This window comes from Montipora capricornis, chromosome 8, assembly GCF_036669925.1.
Source record: "Montipora capricornis isolate CH-2021 chromosome 8, ASM3666992v2, whole genome shotgun sequence".
NCBI classification, from domain to species: domain Eukaryota; kingdom Metazoa; phylum Cnidaria; class Anthozoa; order Scleractinia; family Acroporidae; genus Montipora; species Montipora capricornis.
The window spans coordinates 30,316,723-30,339,222 of record NC_090890.1 but is presented as its reverse complement, the minus strand read 5'-3'; the positions used below and the strand labels follow the sequence as shown (position 1 = coordinate 30,339,222).

Here is a 22,500-nt window from a genome sequence, read left to right as displayed (position 1 = left end):
GCATGTCATGTCATTCTGTTGCTTCGATAACAAACCTTGTCAGTCCAAATAGAAAAGGTCACAAACAGACGTTTTACGATTTTACCGAATTGAGAATAAATAGGTACGGGTGATGCTGTGAAAGTTCTCAAAACTGGTGAAGCCTCCAGGCGAGTTTAATTTGAGAACTTTCTAAACAACACGAGTATCTATTAAATCCGAATTGCACGCGAAGATCGTACGATTTTTGTTTGTAATACACTTGACATTTTTATCCAGGAATAACTACTCTTGTCTAAACTATCAGTTGTTACGCTTTTACATTTTGTTCATCTTTTTTTAAAAAGTACAGCAAAAGCGCAGTCCGTCATTTTCGTTTCGAGTCGTAAGCGTGCATACTGATGTCACAGAGTAAAATTTAGGAAAAAAGTGAACTTATCGCAGCAATCAGAATCGATTGATTTTGTTGAGTGTATTATGATCACAATAAAAGCAGTGGGTTCAATTTCAACCTCGGTGCCATTTATTTAACTTTAAATTATTCATTTGTTTTATTTTATAAATTTATTTTTAATATCCTTGTCTCAAAATGCCAATAATATTACCTGCTTTTAATTTAAGTAATTCCTCCGACTCAACAGGACCAGTTACTCGAACTTTCCATGATTTTTGGCGAATGGTGTGGGAGAAGCAGTCGTCAACAATCGTTATGCTGACAAATTTACGGGAGAGAAACAAGGTAAGGATGTCATTTTAAAAGAAGGCAGTAACAAGAATGTCAAATCACAGGCAGACAACCCTGAGGATGCGAGAGCGTCACGTTATTTTGAGACAGTTGTAACGGCCGATTCAACTGATCGAGGAAAAGGTTCCATAAAGACATCAAATCGCGATGTTTCTTTTTGAAAATTCATTTTATGGACAGTCAGATAAATAAAGTTCACTTACCCACTATTTTCTGCATTGTTCTGAGTGATTAGATGGTTTTTTGGAACGCTTTGATTTCCCCTTCAGACCCGACGCGTCGTCACATGTGGATGGACAAGAAGTGCAACTTTCAAGACCGCTCACGGCCGAGTCCCTCCAGAATTTAGCCGAATTTCTCCCACTTCCAAAGGTCGCTCGTCTCCAGCCTTGGGCACGTAAAAAGTCGATAATTCTGCTTGCATAGTGCCAAAAATCATTGCATTTACACGACTCTGAAACCTTAAAATCTTGCTCGATTTTCAAGCTTGATGATGCGGACAGAACTGAGCCATCATTGGAATTTGATCGAATCAAATTAACCAATCAAAAAGCACACATTTATAATTTTGTCTTTCTTGGGGAAAATGTGTGCTTTTTGATTGGTTAATTTGATTTGATCAAATTCCAATGATGGCTCTGTCCGTACTACGGTGGCTTTAAAGGGACATCAATAAAATCAAGTATTTTGGATCAAGTATTTTATTCTACAAGTTCGAGTGCGAGTGCGAGTTCGAGTTCGTCTAGATTTAGTGGATACGTTATGTGTGGGAACATATATTTAGCTGCTGGCTGAAAGCCAGCCAACAGGCTTAGTTTAAATGTTGCCAAAACTGAGCTAATGATTATTGGGTCAAGGCAGAGATTATCTGTCCAAAATAAAGACCTTGAAATAAGAATTGATCGTATCGGATTGACAAAACACGGACTGAATCAATAACAAAATCCCCCCCCCCCCCAAAAGTAGATGGTCACCAGACAACGTGCTGAAGACAGGAGAAGTCGAATTCTGTGCCTTTCTCTCTTATGTAGTCGTCTCCTCATTTGTTGAGACTCGTCCAAAGCTGGGAGACGAGCGACCTTTGAGAGTGGGAGATATGCGGCTAAATTCTGGAGGCACTCGGCCTTGAGCGGTCTTGGAAGTTGCACGCCTTGTCCATCTATATTGTATGTTACGGCGCGTCGGATCTGAAGGGGAAATTGAAGCGTTTCAAAAACCCATCAAATCACTCAGGACAATGCAGAAAATAGTGGGTAGGGGAACTTTATCTATCTGACTGTCCATAAAATGAATTTTCGAAAAGAAACAGGCATTCCAAGTCATTCGTCATGGGAAGTGTGCATTACCTTTCCAGGAATAAAATTGGTATGAACAGTGAGCATGTTAGAATACCAAATTAAAAATTTATGTTCTGACGCTTATGAACTATACATATTCCCTCCAGTTTCGTCATTTCACGTCGTTGTCAGGACGACAACGGCCCAGAAATGGACACAATTTTTAAATGCACGTTCGGGGCGTGTGGAGCCATTGTTTTTTAGCTTATTAAACCTTTCGTCCTGTGGCGTTCTTATTTTTGACAGCTTATACATACTGCACCTAACAACCACTATAAGTTGAGCACAATTGTCGTTGTGTGTTTATGTGACAAGGGAACATGTCCTCAGTCAAACTTCGGCCTCGTTACGTATTTCTTTATTTCACCTACGCACTTTCCTATTCCCACCCAAAGGTCTCTATTCTTTCGTACATAGACTTTCTTTTAAGTAATTTTTGTTATATTTCCCGTTTTCAGTTGAAATGCGACAAGTATTGGCCTGATGAGGCACAGGACTATGGGGACATATCAGTGATGCTTGTCAAGTCTGAGCATTACTCAGATTACATAATACGGACCTTTAATGTCAAAAGGGTCAGTCGGCCATCTCTATGTGTCTTATTAATTATTTTATCCAATGCTTCCTACAACTGATAGTTTTTTCGTCTGTCAAACATGTGTTCCTTACGTATCCCTCGTGCATCCAGTACATCCACGTTGGATTGACTGACAAATGATTTAAAGCACTTTCTCATAGATTTGTTTTTAGGGAAAACGCGTGTATTTTTGTAAGTTTACCTGGCAACGTCTTGTTTGATTCTTTAACAACGTTTAATTAATCGCTCCTTAGGAATTGTCAGGATTTAAGTGCTGTAAGCTGTCGGTATATATTATTTATTGCTGCCGAGGGTACGAGGCAACCATTCTAATCCCGTTCATTTGAGATGCGCGGATTTTTAGATGATATATCTGCGTTATGCCCACAGTATTCGTTGTTGCGCACGGCACGTGGTTCGTTTTGCCACCTCTCGGCGGCCACTTACTCATGGTAATTACTAGTTTAGATACATGTGCATAGTTTTATTCGAAATAATGCATGACATTATCCGGTTTTAATTTCTTATTTAATATTATTCTTAAGAATTGTTCTGTCTTCTACTTCTACTATTATCCTGTAATAGCCCATTTCCGAGTTGCTGCATGACTCAGTTTCAAAGCGAATCCTGATGCACAACCATTCAAATGGAAATGAGTTGCGTATTCGTATGCAAATCAAACTCATTTCCCTTACAATAGTTGAGCACCAAGACTCACTTCGAAACCGAGACAAGAGGCATTTCGGAAATGGCCCATTTACACGACCCCACAAGCATCTTACTTTTAACCTTGTCGTGTATGAATAAAGGAAATGATGATAATGATGGTGATAATTAATATTTTACTTTATAGGAGAGTGAAAACGTAGAGCGAGAAGTCAAACAATTTCATTTCACTTCTTGGCCTGGTCATGGTGTCCCAGAATACCCCACTGGCTTGTTGGCTTTCAGGAGGCGAGTGAGAGCATACCACTCTGCGGATGCTGGTCCAATGATTGTACACTGCAGGTGGGGGAAAAACAGTGTGCACCTCTTTGAGCTCTCTTTTCCAAAACGAGCAAAAGTATTGCCTGTAAACAATATTCTTGGAAATTCTTAATCCTTGCGTTTGTCACCGTGGCAGCCATAGAGCACTATTCTCCATAGTGTTCGGGGTCAGATTTTGTTTGTATGTGTAACTTCAAGGACAGGAACAACAATTTTCTTAGGGTCTTTAAAACTCTTTTTTTCCCTTCTTCCTTTCCTTCTTCAATCGTTTTTATGGTGCTTTTTTTAAGAAAAGTAGTCAATTTATGCCAAATACACGTATCTACTATCACTCCAAACCTCCCCTCTCACCGTACAAAGAGATGACGTTAGACCGGAGGAAATTACACTTTTCTGTCCTGTTATTTGAAAGCACTACCGCTTTTGTATAATTACTTGCTATTCAAGATGTATAGTGATATAAAGCCTTGCTTTGCAAATTTTCGAAACAAGCTGGATCTTGGACATAATTTTTCTCGGTTTAAGGTATATTTTGTTGGAGTGGCGGTTTTCTTTAATCCATCAAGTAATTACGTTTATTTCAAAGTAATTGTATTCATTTACAGTTTCGGTAGATCTGTACGTTATAAAGCTTGTACGAAAACATTTAGTAAAATGAGTAAAATATACAGCTGGTAATCTATGCAATTCGTCGAAAACTTGCACTCCTTGCCGTTGTTTTGTATGTCTTGCTGCCGGAAACTTGTTACTTGCTTTGAACCAATTAAAACCTGGTTGCGTTGGTACTCTATTTCCATAAGAACCTAGTCGAATCCCCCCGATGATGAAATTGTGCAGATAAGGCGCAAAAATGTGCCTCTTTAGGAGACCCAATAATCGTGGACTTCAGTTGACGATCGTTTCGTTCAAGGAGGCCAATTGCACTCTCACGGGACGGCAACGTTCCTGCAATGCTATAACTTGAATTGAAATGAGGAATCAGTATATGAGCTAACCTTTTTTCTCGTCTGTGTCTTCTTTTCTGCTTACAGTGCCGGTGTTGGTAGAACAGGCACGTTTATGGCAATTGACAGCACATTGGATCGAATCAAAGTCGAGAAAACCATTGACATCTTCAACTATGTGTCTTATTTGAGGACACGGCGCGCAGAAATGGTCCAAACCGAAGTATGTACTTTATTACTTGGATTTTCTTTGTAAGGCCCGAGTCTAGATAATATTTTTCGTTCTATAGTTGGATTTATCCGCCACAAATTTCACTTCCTTCATTAACATGCTGTGAAGGCCAGTATCGCGTTTAAAGTGCCCCTGCGATAAAAAAAGTCACTTCCTTTTCTTCATTCAGATTTTGAAAGTGTGTTTGCTTAACACCTGACTGGCAAAATTTTAAGCTTTGATTTTTATCCAAAGACCGTTTGCTTTGAGTGTAAGTTTTGGATTTCACGGTCCGCCATTACTCACGTTCAAAACTGACCGATTGGACCTCACAGGGTTGGATCCAGGGAAAAGTGACCTAAAAGGCTCACTAGCTTTAAATATCAGCGTGTATTATATATAAATGCAAAACGCGAGTTTAAAAGTCTGAAAGCCCAAAACTGGCATGGAGTACTGCATATTAATTCTGCGGAGTACACACGCATTGAATTCTTAAACTAGTGAGCCTTTGACGTCATTTTCTCTTCGAACCAACTCTCTTAAGAACTTAAAGTTAGTAATGGCGGACCATTCAATAGGAAAATTCCAGTTAAAATAAACAGGTGTCTTTCTGAGATCAAGGCTTAAAACTTTGGTTCCTTAGTGTTTAGTTAACGTAGTTTTGAAATAAAAACAAAAATAAGAATTTTTGGTCACAGGGGCACTTAATTTAAAAACTACGACGTCAACGAAAACGTCACCTCAACATTCCATCTCGTTCATGTCGTACAACGTGGGCGAAGTATCCTAAAAATAAACGGTACGAGCAGTTTCAGAGTAAAATAAACAATGAAAGATTCACATTTGTACGCCTGTGCTGTCATCGAAAGCTCAAATTTGGTGATTTCACGTCGTTCTTGTGCAGAGAACCGCAAAAATATCATGCACCACGATTACTTTTCCTCCTTAAACCAATGAAATTGTTGTTTTTGTGGCGTACTTGTTGACGACCGCGTCGTAGATTTTAAAGTCCCTAGATCTTTAACAAGGCAACTTCGTCATCAACTTCATTATTCCATTACACATCTGTATCTCGATAATTTAAATGAATTTGCATTTCGTTTTATTTCTTTGTGGTCGATTCTAGGGCCAATACGCCTTTTGCCACGATGCTGTTTTGGAAGCTGTGCAATGTGGTAACACTCAGATTTACGCTCATAGTTTAAGAGTCACGCTGGATCGCATGGATGTCGTCAGCCAAGAAAATAAAGTGTCACGCTTCGAGACCGAATTTAAGGTTAGCTCTGAAGGAGGCAGTGTGGCCCAGTGGTTAGAGCGCTTGCCTTGAGATCCTTGAGATCCGGAGATCCCGGGTTCAAGAGCCGCTCTGACCACTCTTTGAATTTGTTCCTGGTAGTCCCTGGTTCAACTTCCCAGCTGCACTTGTAAATAGCCAACTGGTTTGCCTCCGGTCAGTTGGGATTCTTAACAGTTGTTGTTGTGTTCTGTCGTTTCGTTGTGTTTCATTGGCCCTGAAAAGCCCTGATGGGGAGCGGTCAATTAAGTATGTATTGTGTTATTGTATTGTATGCAATTCAGTCATTTGTGGGTGAATTGTGTATTGACAACATCAACTCCTCGTAATGGGAAAATGTTGAACCATCGTCACAATTTCCAACATTAACGACCGAGCTCTCTTGAGTTTCCTTTAGTTAGTAGTATAGCAATCGTAAGTTTTGGTTCTTTGTTGATGGTTCAATAGATAGAAGTTCAGTGTAGGTATGGGTACAAGGGACCATATATTCTGAAACAACCCCAAGAGTTTCAAATAGCTTACTACACAGCGGCCGTGTTCTCACGACCGGTTTTTCAGGTCGCTTCGCGAGTGACAACTGAAAATTCCGTGAAAACAGTTCCTTTCCCGACTTGCTGAAAGTTAAGCGAGTCGGCAAATTTCAATAGAATTCTCATTAAATTTTAAGCCACCAAACCAGGTAGCTTAAGCAAGTTGACAATTACTTTCGGCCAATGAGGTGTCGCTTGCGGTTTTTCAAATCGGAAATACAACAGGCGTGCTATTTTTATTTTTGTATTGTCACGTGCTCTCTCCTCATTTAATCTCACCCGTTAAAACACGTATCATTTTAAAGTCGCTTAAAGGGCCCACTTACGGATTTTTCGGGCGTTGCTAAGGAAGTGAAATGTTACTTCCGGTAACTGATGTAATCATATCATGAGCTGACAAGAAAACCCACTCACAAGCAAAAGTCACCACACGAACTATTGTTTGCTTCGAAGGTTTTTCCTCGCCCTTCCTCTCGCTCGTTCTCAGATCAACTGCGCATGCGTAAACGAACTGACTTCCGGTTTGAGAAAAGCTAAATTTCCAGCAGTCTTTAAATTGAATTAATTTTTTTTTACATGGCACATTTCACCCCCAAATACAGAATATAGCTGAGCATTGATTTTTTCAAATCATCTTTTTTGAAAAAGTTATGGGTATTTCAGTATCATTTATGTCTTTAAAAGGAACATTTTTCAAAATAAAAAGAAAACCATGTTTGGCTGGATGCAAAAACGAATACAAATTATCAAACCATCGATTAAATACCCAAATTGCGTAGCACGGAGACAAATTTAGAGTTTTCTTTTATTGGTCACGTGACCATGGGTGTGGCATGATGACGTCATATTTAGGGTCATTGGCTTACAAAAGTTGGAAACTGATCAAAATAATGCCAAATTCTCTCAAATTACTTAACATTACATCCTTAGCAACGAACCCCAAAAAATACGTCAGTGGGCCCTTAATGAAGTGTGCAAACAAATCACTTTCAGGAATATTAAGGGGACAACGGCTGTCGTGAAAACACGGGCAACGGTTATCCATTGATAGAATCCCAAGACATGCCTTGCGCCCTGGGGCCGGTTCCTAGAAGAAGGAATAAATTATACCAAGTATAACAGTTATTCAAGGGGTAAATCTGCTATTCTGACAGAACAGAATTTATTCCGGAAATAAAGATATTCCTGGAATAAGGTACATCTATCCCTGGAATAGAGTTATTACACCTTTCAGGAACCGGTCCCTGGTCCATAATCTACACCCGGCAACATAGTTGGCGTAGCCTTTTACCTTTTACACGTTTTGGTTGTCGACCGACCACTCTGGAGAAGAACCATTGGAAATGTTTGTGGAATTGTGAATGCAAATCGAATTGCAACTTACCAACGACAAAAGGAGTACCGAGCTCGAAAGAAAGCTATAAGTGGAAATTGATTAAATAGAATTTATTTTATTATGTATTTTCTAGTGTTTTACCCGTATCGGGTCTAGGCGTATATATCTATATATCAGTTCAACGATGCACAGAAAAAAAGACGTAAGAGGTCCGTGCATGACTGTTTGTTTCTTATTTAACACAAGATACACAAAAAAGCGCTTGATCTTGTTACGAGAACCTAGATTTTTCCAGTATGCATGTACACTTTACAAGTATATTCATCATTCCAAGAAGGATATTGCTGCATATTCGGTAGTGTATTTACAAATCTTGGATCGAAATTTTTGAAAATGTAGTTAAGAGTTAAACTTTATTGCGTCCTTTATTAGACACTGAACAAAGTCAGTCCTGTGCTGAAAAAAGAATGTTATCTCGTCGCTTCTTATCCAGAGAACAAGGAGAAAAACAGGAGCCCGGATATTTTAGCCCGTAAGTAGCTCACAGATTCAAAATTCCAAGCAAAGGTCAGGGAAGAATTGGAAGATGACGATCGAGGTTGAGTTGAAGTTGATTATTGATTTGATTTTCTTGATTGTATAATTTTATGCAAGTTCCGAAAGGTTAAATTTTTTTGTTAGAGCACGTTATGTTTGGGTTTGAATACTGGCTGACCAAAATATGGCTTGTAAGAACATTCTTGCTGTGTGCTAAACATATGCCTAAACTAGAGCTTTGTTTTCGTCTATTTATTTTAAACACTATTCTGACCCAAACATTTTCTTTTGTTTTGGTGAAAGAAATTCCCCCCTTGTTTTTGTAGCTGATTTTTCTCGTGTTGTGTTGACTGCCATTGACGACAATGAACCCACTTCCTACATAAATGCTGTGAATATACCTGTGAGTAGTTATGGCTCATTTATTAATGATCCAATTTGTCAAAACAGTTGGTATGGCACATGCATCCCATACGAGCCCTACCTATCCAGTCCAACGTCAACGTAATACCAAACCCTTACTCCGGCTCACAAATTAATTAGAAATGGGAAAGAAAGAACTTTCATTAGCACCTCCCCACAGAATTAATGCGTGCAGTTGTTTCTTACCAAAAGACGTCTTTCACGACTGCTTTGCCCCGATATATAGTTAACTTGGTGCGCGGCGTCGAGTCGTGGTTTTAGTGACGATTTACTAGAATACTCAAGTCTACCTTTGAACTAATTTCATCATTGTTTTACTACGCTAGAGATTTGGTTTAAATATCTTGCAGCGCTTTTCACTCTCCTCATGAATTTGCTTGGCGTAATGATTGCGTAATTTCACTGTCTGCGTCTGTTTTGACTGGCTAAAGTAATCAATTTCTGGTCTTAAGGCAGCTAAGTAAAAACATCTTTACTTTGAGCAATAGCAATGGTAGCTAAATATTGGAAAAAAAGCAAATTGCCATCAAATGTTTAATAGGTAAGGTAGGTAAAGTCTGCATACGGGCCAAGTGACCCATCAAGCCGGAGCGTATCCCGGTTTCCATGGCATGAAGCGACTAGGAGTATTTCTACTCCCCCGTGGATGGCATGCCAGCCCATCGCAGGGTTACCCCTAGCATTTCGCCGGTACCCATTTATACACCTGGGTGGAGAGAGGCACCGTGGGAGTTAAGTGTCTTGCCCAAGAACACAACACAATGTCCCCGGCCAGGCCATAATGCCTTCTAATTAATTGAAGGAAGCGGAGCGCGATTTTTGACCAATCACATTTAACAGCGTAGCCCCGCGAAGGCGGTGTTATCACGGTATGAAGTAGTAGGACGATGAACTGAAACAGTGGTCACACACAACATGAATTTTCCTTTCTTCCCCTAGGGCTACAAACAGCAGCATGCGTTCATTGTGACACATTATCCTCTGACACCAACTGTCACGGACTTCTGGCGCATGCTCTGTGAACAGGAGTGTTCTTGTGTTGTGTTGTTTGATTGTAGTGAAGAGGACGGGGTAAGGCATTTTGTATGTCAGTGGTGTAGCAGTGTAAAAGTGTCCTGTGCTCGCATCTTATAAGGTTGAAAGTGTCACCAGCGGAACAAAGCACACTCAACTCCAAACAATCTCTTGAATGGAATACCAAAGAAAGTAAACCGAGGCATGAAAATGAGACGGGGCTGTATCATTTGATATCTTTTTTTTGTTTTTGTCTTTTCTGGTGTGTGTCAGTTTAGATCGTAATTGGGCTCTTAATGTTTTTCAGGATTTCCCTCTGTTTTGGCCAGAGAATGAGTCAACTTATGACGACATGATTACAGTTCACCGGTTATCTGCAAGTAGCAGTGGCGTGGACAACCTTAAGGCAAATTACGATCAGGCACAGATCGCTGAGAAGATGTTTAGAGCAACTGATCTGAGGGTGAGTTACTTCATGAGGCAATTTACTTAACTACTGGGTTATGCGTGACTGTTTCTCTCTTTGTTTCTTTGTTTTTCCCCTTTCTTTCTTTCGACTTCGCAAGGTAATTCTTAACTACTGGTTAACACATGGCGTGTTTCTTTTTTGTGTTGGTCAGTACGCTTGATAGACCACTTTAGCTTGTGCCTTTGTTTTCCTATTTCAGACCACGTGATGTTCCCAGGGGTATTTTCCTTTTGTGTTTTCATAAGTTATGCGTGCATTTACACCTGCATAAGACGACATTTTAAAGAAACTGTTCCCTAGAGTAACATCACGTGGTCTGAAATAGGAAAACAAAACGCATGACAGTGCATGACAGCACTGGGAATCTCACTTAATTGAAACGTAATGCGCAAAAATCGGTTATTTCTTTTCCCAAAAAAAGTGAGCATGTACTTTTTCCCTGGTGGGAGAGGCAAAGTAAACGAAGGCACATTCAAAGTGTGGTTTTGCCATTTAAGTGGTCTTACGAAGTATCCCTTTTATTTAAGCTGCATACTAACATTGAAGCAACTGTTAAGTAATTTAGTTGATAATGAACTTTTTCATGAAAAAGGCACTGAAGTTTCTCACCACAACATTGAACGATGTGCCCACATAAAAACAAACAAACGAGCGAATAAGGATTTTTTTCCTTCTGCGGCGAAACTAGACCCCGGAAACCAGCCTCCGGATCAAGATGTTCCAGTACAGCGGTTGGATGGAGGAGGATAAACTCCCACGGTGCTCAGCTCTGATCACTCTCATTGCTAAAGTGGAAAAGTGGCAACAGCATTCAGGCAACGGACCAATCACAGTAATCTGCAGGTTAGTGGCAAATCAAAAGTACTCTACGTAAAATCAAGGGAAAGCACGGTTTTGACCATATTATGTTGAACTATTTAGTGAGTTACTACGAGTTTATGAATGATGTAACAAAGTACCGGTGGTAGGAAAGTGTAAAAGAGAAATGTGGCCTTCGTGCTAATGTCAGTTTCTTGTTTCTGTGTGTGTGTGCTCTGTCTAAAGGCAGATCCTTCGTCACAGTTCTTGTTCAATGGTGTAACTCTTGAACGCTACGTAATGGTCGCCATCCTTTACGCAGTCCAACATTCCTGTCTGTTCGAGGTCTTCCGGGAGGTTTCTTTCCTTCCCGCATACTCCCATCAATTATTAGCTATAGCGGGAGAACTTCACCATGCCGTACGGTATGACCTATCTATCAATCATATGATAGCCATTTCCTAACTGACGCGTCGCAGTACTTCTTTATACCAGTTTAATTTTCGCGTGTGGCTTATAGCCAGGGAAGAAGAGCAAGGGTACGCATGTAATTATGCATTTCTGGACATTATAATAGTATTAAGGACGGTGCCTACTAATTCAAAGGTATTATGGCCCCGATTTATGATTATGCAGGAAATGTAGATCTTAACAAGTGTTATTGAAATCCAAAAAGAAAATTGGGGGTAACCACGCATTTTTCAAAGATAATTCATGAATAATATTTGCAAAAAACTTTAAAATACAAAGCAATGTGTGGCGTTCTTTATCAAATTAAAACTTAATTATTTGTCAAAAATGCATGGTTACCCCCAATTTTCTTTTTGGATACCAGGAGTACTTACTAAAATCTACTTTCTCCGGATAGTTTTAAACCGCGCAAAAATATCCCTGAATTAGTAAGCATCATTGATAGGAAACCAGAGTACCTCGAGATGCGCAGAACATATGCGCAATAACAATACTAGGCACCGTCCTTAATAATAGTTATAATAATAATAATATATTTATATGGGTACTGTTTCTGGCCGATACAACGCGCGCTGTGATTGGCTAAGATCAGCTATGTGCTAGGGCATTATTCTCCCGTAACGCCCACGGGCCGATTATGGATTATACAAATTAGTTTTCTCTTCTTCAGAACCGTTCTGTTAGCCATATAATATCGCTATCGCTCATTCATTATGGCAAGGCCTCAGTTTCAGATTCTACTGTGAGGACCTCACTCTCGGTTATTAAGCAGTCAATATTAATAACTGTGATAGAGCGAGTTTCAATCGAGTGTCGTAAAACCAAAACCAAAGTAACTACTTTGGCCAATCAAAAAGGATGGAGACAATGCAGTAAACCAATCAAAACTCGAAGTAATTACACGTAGCCGACACAAAGCGTGGGAAAATGTGCACGTGCGAGCCACGATTGATTTTGGTTTTACTTCTGATTGGTTGAAAAAATGGCGCGAGAACTTTGAACCAATCACTGAGTGAAGCAATGCAAAACCAAAGCAATTTTCTAATTACTTTCGACATTCAATTGAAAACCGCTTTTTTGATAGTGATAGTGATAATGATGTTGATGTTGATGAGGCTACCTATATATTTTAAATCCTTATCTTTGTCATTGTTTTTTTAGGGACGGTCTTGGTCGCAGCGGTACATTCTGTGCTCTTTACTCAGCTCTGGAACGTTTAAAAATCGAGCAAGTTGTTGACGTGTTTCAAACGATCGAGGCCATGAGAATTTCCCGCCCTGGACTTGTAAGGACCGCGGTAAGCCGAGGTTTATACTTAAAACGGAACTTGCTCAATTTGATTGTGTTCTGCATATTCAAGTTCATTTCAATTGAAGTTGCTAACGACTTATTAACAAATTACTCATGTCAGCCTAGACCATAGTGATAATCTTGCGAAAAGTTATTTCATTCCCGTACTTGAGGCCACATGTAGGACGGGTTTGCTTGTTCTGTACTCTGCTCCAAGAGGTTAGAAAGATTTGATCTGATCTTTGGTTTTCTTTAGTATAAATTGGTGTAATTTAAGTAACTCTCTGGCATCCACAAAATGAAGACAAAAACGATTCCTTTGAGATTAAAGGACTTTTTTAGTGCATAGACTATCTTTACCTGCTTTTGGTGACGAGTGGCCATGACAGAGGTGCGTTAAAACTTGAAAACGTTGAGTGAACGTTTTTGAGTTGTTGTGTTGTAACTCCGACGTATAAAGTTAAAAAAGATAAGTCGTCTAACCCATTTGTTCTTGCGTCACGTGGACCGTCTAAAAAATAATTTCGAAAGCATTTGGGAACCATGAGGTGTCAAAATATGACGTTTATTACATTTTGACTAGAAATCGTTACAAACGCCATTACATTGTCCCTTTAATTAGAACATGGTCACATCCACTCAGCTAATCAGTGTCCAGTATTTGTGTGCTCTGTGGATCTTATTCATAAATGGCGGTCAATTTATAATTCTTTTGGCCAAGTGCAAATTAGCCCACCAATCTCGACCCCAGAGCTCTTCTCTTGACTGAGGGAGAGACGAGCTCTGGGGAACCCTGAAACAAGGTGTCTTCTCACTGGTTTTCGTGAAGAACAATCAAAAGCGTCTCTGATTGGTGCATTCACGTTAGCACGAGGAGTGAGCAGGCGCCGTCAGGTTCAAATAGCCAATAGACCTTTTGATAGATACGGAGGCCATTTTGATTTCTATTGTTTCGAAAGACATTATGGGATGCTCAGGGGGCAAATTAATATGTATTTTCCCCCTGGGCATCCCATAATAGCTATTTGAAACAATAGAAATCAAAATGGCCGCCGTATCTGCAAAAAGGTCTATTATTGGCTATAGGAGACCTACGGCGCATGTTCTCCTACATAGAGTTTCCCAGCCACCGCGGCTGTGGTGACGAGAATGATCTCGATACCATACAGTGAATTGAAGAGAATTCTAGCTCTAAAATGAGGCTTGGTAGGCTAATTTGCACACTAGCAAAAGAATAATGAAACAGGCGCCATTCATGAATAAGATTTATATCCAATTCTTGGTTTTCACATGACGTCACGACCGCCATGTTGGTGCCCCTAAACAAAGAAAAGGCGGCCATTTTGGTGCCCCGACCAAATCCTCCGGGAATTTAACTCTATTATTATGCAAACGCTTCCTTTTGTTTTCGTTGAAAAACATGGCTGTTGATCACGTGAGTGAAAACCAGCAATAAACTGTCTTGAATAATGTAAAGAGGCGAAGCACAGGGAAATTGTGGGGTAAGATAAATGATTTCTTCAGTTTTCCTTTGTCTAAAAGCCTAATTAGTATGCTCTATATAGAGCATACTAATGAGTACATGTATATACAGCAGACTAACGAATTACAAGCTTCTAATATAAACAAAAACAACTTGCAGTTCTAACAATAACAATTTTACTTGAAGTTTTCGCTTTACAAAACTTAAGCAAGAGATGTAATCACCAAAATAACAAAACCAAGTTCGACTTATCAAAAGCGATGTTTCTTGTGACGTCACCTATTTTTATTAAAATGCAAACCAGAACCCAATGACTTCTTTAGTTCCGTGTTCGGCAAATTTGAATATCAAAAGATATTTGACGTCAATGTTTGTGAACAAGAAATATCGCTATTTTGAGGAAGATATAAACGAAAGAGTGGTCTCACAGTACTTTTAATAACAAGAGATGTGGTTGCTGATGATTCGCTAGATGTTTCTTCCTTGCCTTTTTTATGTACATTTTGGCTGCCCTATTGGTGGTTGAAGGGCGTCTGAGACAGCTTTCACGAGTGTGCTGCTTGCTCTCTTGTTCGTGCGAACAGCACATGTCTACGCTCTCAAAAGCAAGTAACTCTTGAATGGCAAGGACGGCCTTAAGTTCCTCGAGCTATGTATACGGGCTCATAGTCGAAGCAAATGAGCTACCAAAACAACAAAAAATAAACAAAGCTCCAAAGAAAGAAAGCATTGTTATTCGTAAAATTCTACCAACGTTACGGCGACATCCAAAATAACAACCCGATTCCCAGTCGTGAATGACAATTAAAATACGCTCATAAATATAATCGGCATAAAATATGGTTTCTTCGTGGATGTGACCATACTCTAAGACAGTTTGACAATGAAAATTCGTATCCTATGGGACTATAGCGCCTCTCGCATTAGATAGAAGTGTCACTCGGGCTACGCCCTTGTGGCCTTCTACTATGCTCGAAGCACTATATCCCATACAACACTCGCGTTCATTGTCTAACCCTTACGTAGAGTGATTGTTGTTATAGATGGTTTTCACCTGACGTCACAGCAGCCATGTTGATGCACAGAACAATAGAGAAAAAAGTCTTTTTGGAATTAAGACTTATAATTATTATAATGCAAAACATGAGCCGTAATTTGCTATTGTTTTGTGCACCAACATGACCGTCTTATCAGGTGATTGAAAACCACTTATTGTTGTAAAATAGCACTATTTGTTAAAATATCTTTAACCAGTGGTAATGGGCCAGTGACCATTCTACATTCACTAGAACCCTTAAGGGTCTTCCTGATTCTTCATTTCACCTTTTTTTTTTTTCCCTATGGTAGGCGGAATACCGATTCATCCACTTTGCAGTATTGCACTGGTATTTATATCCCACCGACGACTGCGCTAACTTCAAGCCCAAAAAACTGGCATGAGGACTTGGTAACCACGCGGCAAAAAAAAAATGAAATTTAGATAGAATGATCAAGATTGAGCAGCGATGCGTTTTAAAGGAACAACTTTTGCATGACAGGATTTACAGAAGCAGATGGAAATTTCTATGGATAATCTCAGAAGTAGAAACACAAGCTAACAGATTGCTTTCTGCGTTGCCGATAAAAGTAGAGTATAATTAGACAATATGTCATCAATAGAGGTTTTTTATGTGACGCCATCGCCGCCATACTGATGGACGAAAGCAAAAGATCTCTCCAGGAACCCATGACCCGGAGCCTACAACTCTACTGTGTTCGTGTAACGGCGTTTTCACAGCCCGATTTATTTTTAGATTGAATTTCCCGCGAATGAGACTCCCACAGGAGCCCGATGACCAATTACAAAAAATTAAGCTGACGTCATAGGGTCACCGAACCGGAACTGCCTTTGTTTTTTGACCTAATTCGCGGGAAGGGCTAGTCTTAAAATAAACCTATTTGTGAAAACGCCTTTTCACGGACGCTGTATGGAAGTTGCACGCTCCAGATGGGCTCCTGATCTCCCATAGACCTTTTTGCAGATACGGCGGCCATTTTGATTCTATTGTTTCAAATAGCTATTATGGGATGCCCAGGGGGCAAATACATATTAATTTGCCCACCGAGTATCCCATAATGTCTTTCGAAACAATAAAAATCAAAATGGCCGTCGTATCTGCAAAAAGGTCTCAGCTTCTTTTGTTCGTCCACCAGAAGTCGTACATTTCTCTATTGTTATTGGTGGTTGAAAACGTCCTATTGTAGGTCCAGTTTTGTAGCGATGGAGAAGTTAAGTTGAGAAAGCGACAAGTAAAGTTTTGTAATTTAAGAGAATTTGAGGTTGAATATTTTCAACAAGGTAGTAGCGTGACACATTCATCCGATTTGTACAGGCTCTTAGAGAGCTTTTTTTTTTCAAGTAGCGCTAGCGTAAAACTGCAGGCAGCGAGAAATGCTCTTTGGAAAGAGCTTGATGAACGAGAAGGCGTGGCTGCAGTGGCAACAGTTTTCAGTACTTTCTCGCATTATTTGCCTAGAGAATATAAACGTTACAGGCTTTGAAGAAGATATCCCCGTTCCGTAGTTTGGATACCATATTCCTTGTCGTTAGCGATGATACGAGGTGTTGGTTAATCGTTTCAGGAAGATTTCCGCACACGTCCCTACTTCATTATGCGCACGCTCCTTTGTTTCAAGGAAACAATAGCCACAACAATAGACGTCCTTTGGGACTCTGCCGCTTTGTTCTTTGTTCTTAAGTCTATATGCACTTTAAAAAAACCGGTCGAACGTCTGACTGAAATACGGAAAATAGAACATTTTTTCCTGCAATTTTGGCACTTTTCCTGGGAAAGAAGTGGAGTTTCAAGTAATCGTTTTAATAGGGTTCAGATTCTCAAACATAACAAACAGACCAAATAAAACTACTGTTATCAAAAATTTAATGACTACCTGCTCTATTTTTCGTGAGATTGTTTTCTCTTTCTGTTTGCGAATTCGTCAGAGCGCTGCAGAGTGTATGTTTTCTTCTTTCCTGTATAAGGCACGGCCATTTCAGGATCACGAACGGTGCATTTCGTGGCCTTTTGCATTTTATCGCTCTTTGTAGAGATCGGTGCCATATGCTCAATGATGCTTCCAAGTGTATAACTTTGGTGGAGATCCATGGATGTTCCGGTGCAAGGCATACGTCGTTTCATTCCCCGCCATGTCTTTTCAATGCCCTGCTGTGGGCTTGTTTGCCTAGGGCGAAGAGATTTAGGCGATGGTTAACTATGAGATAATGTTAGCCCTCGTCTTGAAGGCAATCGTAAACTTTCCAGCCACAAGATGCTAGGGCTAATATGTTTTTTCAACGAAAGCTAAATGCCAGAAAATCATGAGTTCTGGCGGATTAAAGGTTATAAATCGCATTTTTTTCTTGAGCATCGTGAAAAAAATCCATCGCCCGATGCACTTTGCCAACTAACCATATTTCCACACAGGTTTTGAACATTTCACGGACGACGAAAGTAAATTGTGTTCTTTGCACAACTTTATGCACCGCTTGGGATCAGCTATACTGATGCAAAGACAATTTCCAAATATTCAAATCTCGCTTTGCCGACGCAAAGTCCCGAAGTACAAATTAGCCGTGTATATATATATATATATTCGATTCCCTTGGGTATACGTATTGTTCTACAAAACAATAACGCGAATGCATAATTTATTTTTTTCGCGTGCATAATAAAGTAGGGACCTGTGCGGAGATCATTCCATCGTTTCTTTTGTGTAATCATAGTACACTACTAACTATGGTGTAATCCAATACTGAAAGGTATCGTGATATCCATGAATAATGATGCCATGAATGGAAAATACAAGCACAACGATTCTCAATATTGTCAGCTGTGTTGTTGTTGGATTGTTGTTGTTATGGTCCTCTCTGGATTGAAAGTAAGTAAAAACAAGTATTTAAAAAGCTCTTATTTTAAGCCTATGTAAAATTTAAATTAAATTAAATTGTGGCTTTCTTTATAAAGTATATGTAATTTCAAAATAGTAGGAGTGCCACATTCTGGATCATCTATGAAGTATTTCATATTGATCAATTTGTGTTGTTGATTAGTATTTGTAATAGTTTCGTATTTTACAATTACGTGCCAGACAGAAGTTTATGAACAGTGTAAACGTTTCAGTCCGGAGTTGCTAATCGGAATTTCTAAGCGAAGGGCGAGTTGCGTTTGATTTACCAAACGGTATATTTAAGGTGCAACTTGAATTCAAAACTATTCCTATTTCAGCTTTCCGTCGTAGTAGCAACCTCCAAAACTACCTTGTTCGTGCCAAACTACACGATCCCACCGTGCAAAAAAATCAACTTCGGGCTTCTTAACGATGTGGCAATAACTGTTCTACATGCACCTATATTACTGATGGACAAGTTAGTTACATATTCCATGCCACGGGCGAAACAAGACACATTACGCATAACATCAACTGCAATTCAAAAGATGTCTTCTACATGGCACAGACGAGCACCGCAGACCAGTCGACAAAACAACCAACGTCTCCAAGTCTACCACAGGTTCAGAACACTTCCTCACTAATAATCACACCGCCAACGACATTTCGAGCTCATTCATTCCAATCGTGATAGTGTACGCAAAGCAAGAGAAACATATTGTTTTTATAAACATAGAGAACACCCTTTAACCAATAGGTCTCTATAAGAAAGATGAAACGTAATCCACCTTTTCCCTTATATTTCTTTACCGTTATACAATTTCTATCATCATTTCTTAGTATTATTGTACCGTATGATATCAGTTAAGTCCGTTAAAATACTTATCTTTAGGGCTGTATCAAATCACACGCCATATCACTATTCAAATTGAATCGTCTTTGTTAACCGTAGTCATTGCTTGTAAAACCCTGATGAACTTTCGAAATGTTGTCTTTTTTCAATATATTCCTTCACCGTTATATCAGCCGTGATATTTTAGCTTTTTATAGATAATATTTAATTGTCAACTGTATTTAGCGATGGCACACTAACTGGAGACCCCGTACATAAATCAAATCATTATTAACTAGACGCTCCATGAAGCGTACACTGGGTTGCCTGTGGTACGTGTTACACAAAAACAGAAGGCACTGAATTGGGTGGTGGTATTGAACTGTAGCGTTCCAATTAATTTTTTCAAGTGGGGGGTCATTAGTAAAGGAAGTGAAATATAATGATAAGACTTTCACTGATCCGAATCAAATATGTGAAATCTTCAATGAACACTTTGCAAGTATAGGGCCCAAGCTGGCAGAGGAAATACCTGCCAATGTGACTGGTCACTCGCATCTTGATTATCTAACAATTCAAAATCACGAGCACAGTTTTCAATTTCAAGAGACCAATACATCCGCAGTGTTTTCCCTTTTGTCTAAGCTATGTAAATCTATGGCTACTGGCTTAGACAGGATATCTGCCAAGCTGCTTGGTGTTTGTCCTGACTTGATAGCAGAATCATTGTGCGCTATTTCCAATAGATCTATAAATACAGGCATCTTTCCTACCGACTGGAAATGTTCGAAAGTCATACCACTCTTTAAAAAAGGAGAACGCAGGGACCTGAACAACTACCGTCCAATTTCAATCATCCCGGTTGTTGCTAAAGTTTTTGAGAGAATAATTCTTGGATTTCACATGACGTCACAGCCGCCATGTTGGTGTCCCCAAACAATGAAATGGCGGCCATGTTGTTGTCCCGATCCAATCCTCTGGGAATAGTAAGCTATTATTATGTTTGTTTTCGTTGAAAAACATGGCTGTTGATCACGTGAGTGAAACCCAACAATATATAATCAGGTTTATGCGTTTGTAGTGGATAATAATTTGTTAACAAGTAGCCAGTCCGGTTTTCGAAGCCTTCACTCAACGGTTACAGCTCTTTTAGAGGCCACTCACTGCTGGGCTTATAATATTGACAGTGGCAACGTGAATTCAGTAGTATCCACGTAAGGTGTTCGATTCCTTCTCTGTCTTCGTTGAACCCATAAGTTACCAGAGAATTTTCCATTTGGTTTCAGTGTTGTGCATAACACCACACTTAATAAAATATTAGAAACACAGCTCAATTTGATTACGGCTCGACGGGCGAAAGATTGTTGTCGAGATCCATTACTCGTCGCTTTTAAGATTCCAGATATTTATTTTTCACCGCCTGTCGTGTTTACTCAATTGACAATCCACTCTTGAGCTCCATAAGGGTATATTTTGTTTAAAGATGCACTAAAACGCCATTTGCAGGTTAATTAAATGTTCTCCTGTGTGCACCAGAGAAATCTACGCATTTCCACTACCCCTAAAACCTAACAAAATACGCACAGAAGACTACATGCACAAAGACACCACTTAGCACGGGAGTGACAGACAAGACTTTTACCGACACGGAAAAAAATAAAACAACAGAGAAATATTACCCATTTTCCGACTGGGATTGTCATACTGGCAACCAAGTAATGAAATTTTGAGAAATAAACCATTATCTGCTTAATTTCCCTTTTGTTGGTTCTTATCAAATTTTTCCTTTGGATTTCAAAACTATGTTCACTAAACACTAAGTGACCCAAGCTTTAAGCCTTAATTTCAAAAAGACTGGAATTTTCGTATTTAATGGTCCGCCACTACTGACTTTAAAATCTTGAGAGAGCTGGATCGAGGAGAAAATGACGTCGAAGACTCACTAGTTTAAAAAGGCAATGCGTTTGTACGCGACTGAATTAACATGAATCACGGGAGTTTCGTGCTTTCAGATTTGTAAACTCTTGTTTTGCTTACATGATCAACTGCGTTTACACTCTAAATTTTTAAAGTGCCCCTGTGATCAAAAAATTACTTCCTTTTTTCCTTCAGATTTTGAAAGTGCGTTTGCATAACCCCTGCTGGGCAAAATTTTGAGCTTTGATTTTTGTTCAAAGGCCGTTTACTTTGAGTGTTTTACTCACGTTCAAAACTGACCGATTGGACCTCAGAGTAGGGCTGTGTACATAAGTTGCTCGCCAAATTTTGAGCAACTTTTCAGATTTGGAGCAACTTTTCGGCTTTCGTGCATCTTTTTTCTTTTTTGCAATTTGTAACTAAAAACCGCCCATTCAAGTTCGAATTTAAAGCATCGGTTGCTTTTTTGCATGATTTTGCGTGACCCTGGTGGTCAGTGGATATGTTCAAAAATTCAAAATGGCGGAGCCGAGTGATAATCCAGATGATGAATATTCAGATCCTTTAGAAGTAGCAGCTAGTGCTGGAGCTATGTTACGTTACAATGACAATAAGTACACATGAAACCTTGCATTATATGTCTGTAGAGGACTAGCTGGTGGTGCAAAACATTGACCAACAGGGACAGTACTCTGTACTTTATCCGCAAAGATGTAAATATTGAAAGACTATGGTTTTATACCACATACACTCGTGTATGTCAGAGAAACTTTATATATTTAATAAGCATATTAGCAAAGTTTGTTTTGTTCGAATACAATCACGTGGTTATCGTAATAGAGAGCCAATAGAGAGAATCTGATTTTTATGATTTGGGTTGAGAGAGTCTCAGTCTTACAATATTGATGAGTCAGTATGATATAATTATGTATATAATATCTATGCAAAGTGAAATCTATTTAGTAAATCTTTATTTAAGTTGTTAATCAATTTCTTAAACTAAAAAATTGAAAGCAACTTTTGAGCAACTTTTAGAGTTTTGGAGCAACTTTTGAGCAACTTTTGGAGTTTTGCAGCAACTTTTTCAGAAAATTGGAGCAGGTTTTTGAGAAAATTGGAGCAACTTGTGGACAGCCCTACCTCAGAGGGGTGGATGACGTCAAAGGCTCACTAACTTAAAATTTCAGCGTGTGAATGCAGCTTATTTTATATGCAAAAATGCGACTTTAAAAGTCTGAAAGCTCAAAACTCCCGTGCTGCATATTAATTTTGCCAAGTACACATGTATTGCATTCTTAAACTAATGAGCCTTTGACGTCATATTCTCCTCGATCCAGCTCTCTCAAGATCTTAAAGTAAGTAATGGCGGACCATTAAATAGTAAAATTCCAGTTAAAAT

The 22,500-nt window shown here is 39.3% G+C and overlaps 2 protein-coding genes across 2 annotated transcripts in view; both read left to right on the top strand.

Annotated features, from left to right (window-relative positions):
* LOC138059126 (receptor-type tyrosine-protein phosphatase S-like) overlaps nucleotides 1-22,500 on the top strand; it is a 183,748-nt gene that overhangs the window by 11,166 nt on the left and 150,082 nt on the right. The gene's annotated exons all lie outside the window — the stretch shown is intronic.
* Nucleotides 1-22,500, top strand: part of LOC138013924 (receptor-type tyrosine-protein phosphatase alpha-like) — a 48,544-nt gene that overhangs the window by 12,001 nt on the left and 14,043 nt on the right. The window contains exons 10-20 of the mRNA XM_068860959.1: nucleotides 621-718; nucleotides 2,520-2,636; nucleotides 3,492-3,646; nucleotides 4,657-4,792; nucleotides 5,907-6,056; nucleotides 8,373-8,472; nucleotides 8,804-8,880; nucleotides 9,840-9,971; nucleotides 10,222-10,377; nucleotides 11,428-11,606; nucleotides 12,814-12,949. Of these exons, the coding sequence (XP_068717060.1) occupies nucleotides 621-718; nucleotides 2,520-2,636; nucleotides 3,492-3,646; nucleotides 4,657-4,792; nucleotides 5,907-6,056; nucleotides 8,373-8,472; nucleotides 8,804-8,880; nucleotides 9,840-9,971; nucleotides 10,222-10,377; nucleotides 11,428-11,606; nucleotides 12,814-12,949 (1,436 nt within the window). The remainder of the gene's footprint in view (nucleotides 1-620; nucleotides 719-2,519; nucleotides 2,637-3,491; nucleotides 3,647-4,656; nucleotides 4,793-5,906; nucleotides 6,057-8,372; nucleotides 8,473-8,803; nucleotides 8,881-9,839; nucleotides 9,972-10,221; nucleotides 10,378-11,427; nucleotides 11,607-12,813; nucleotides 12,950-22,500) is intronic.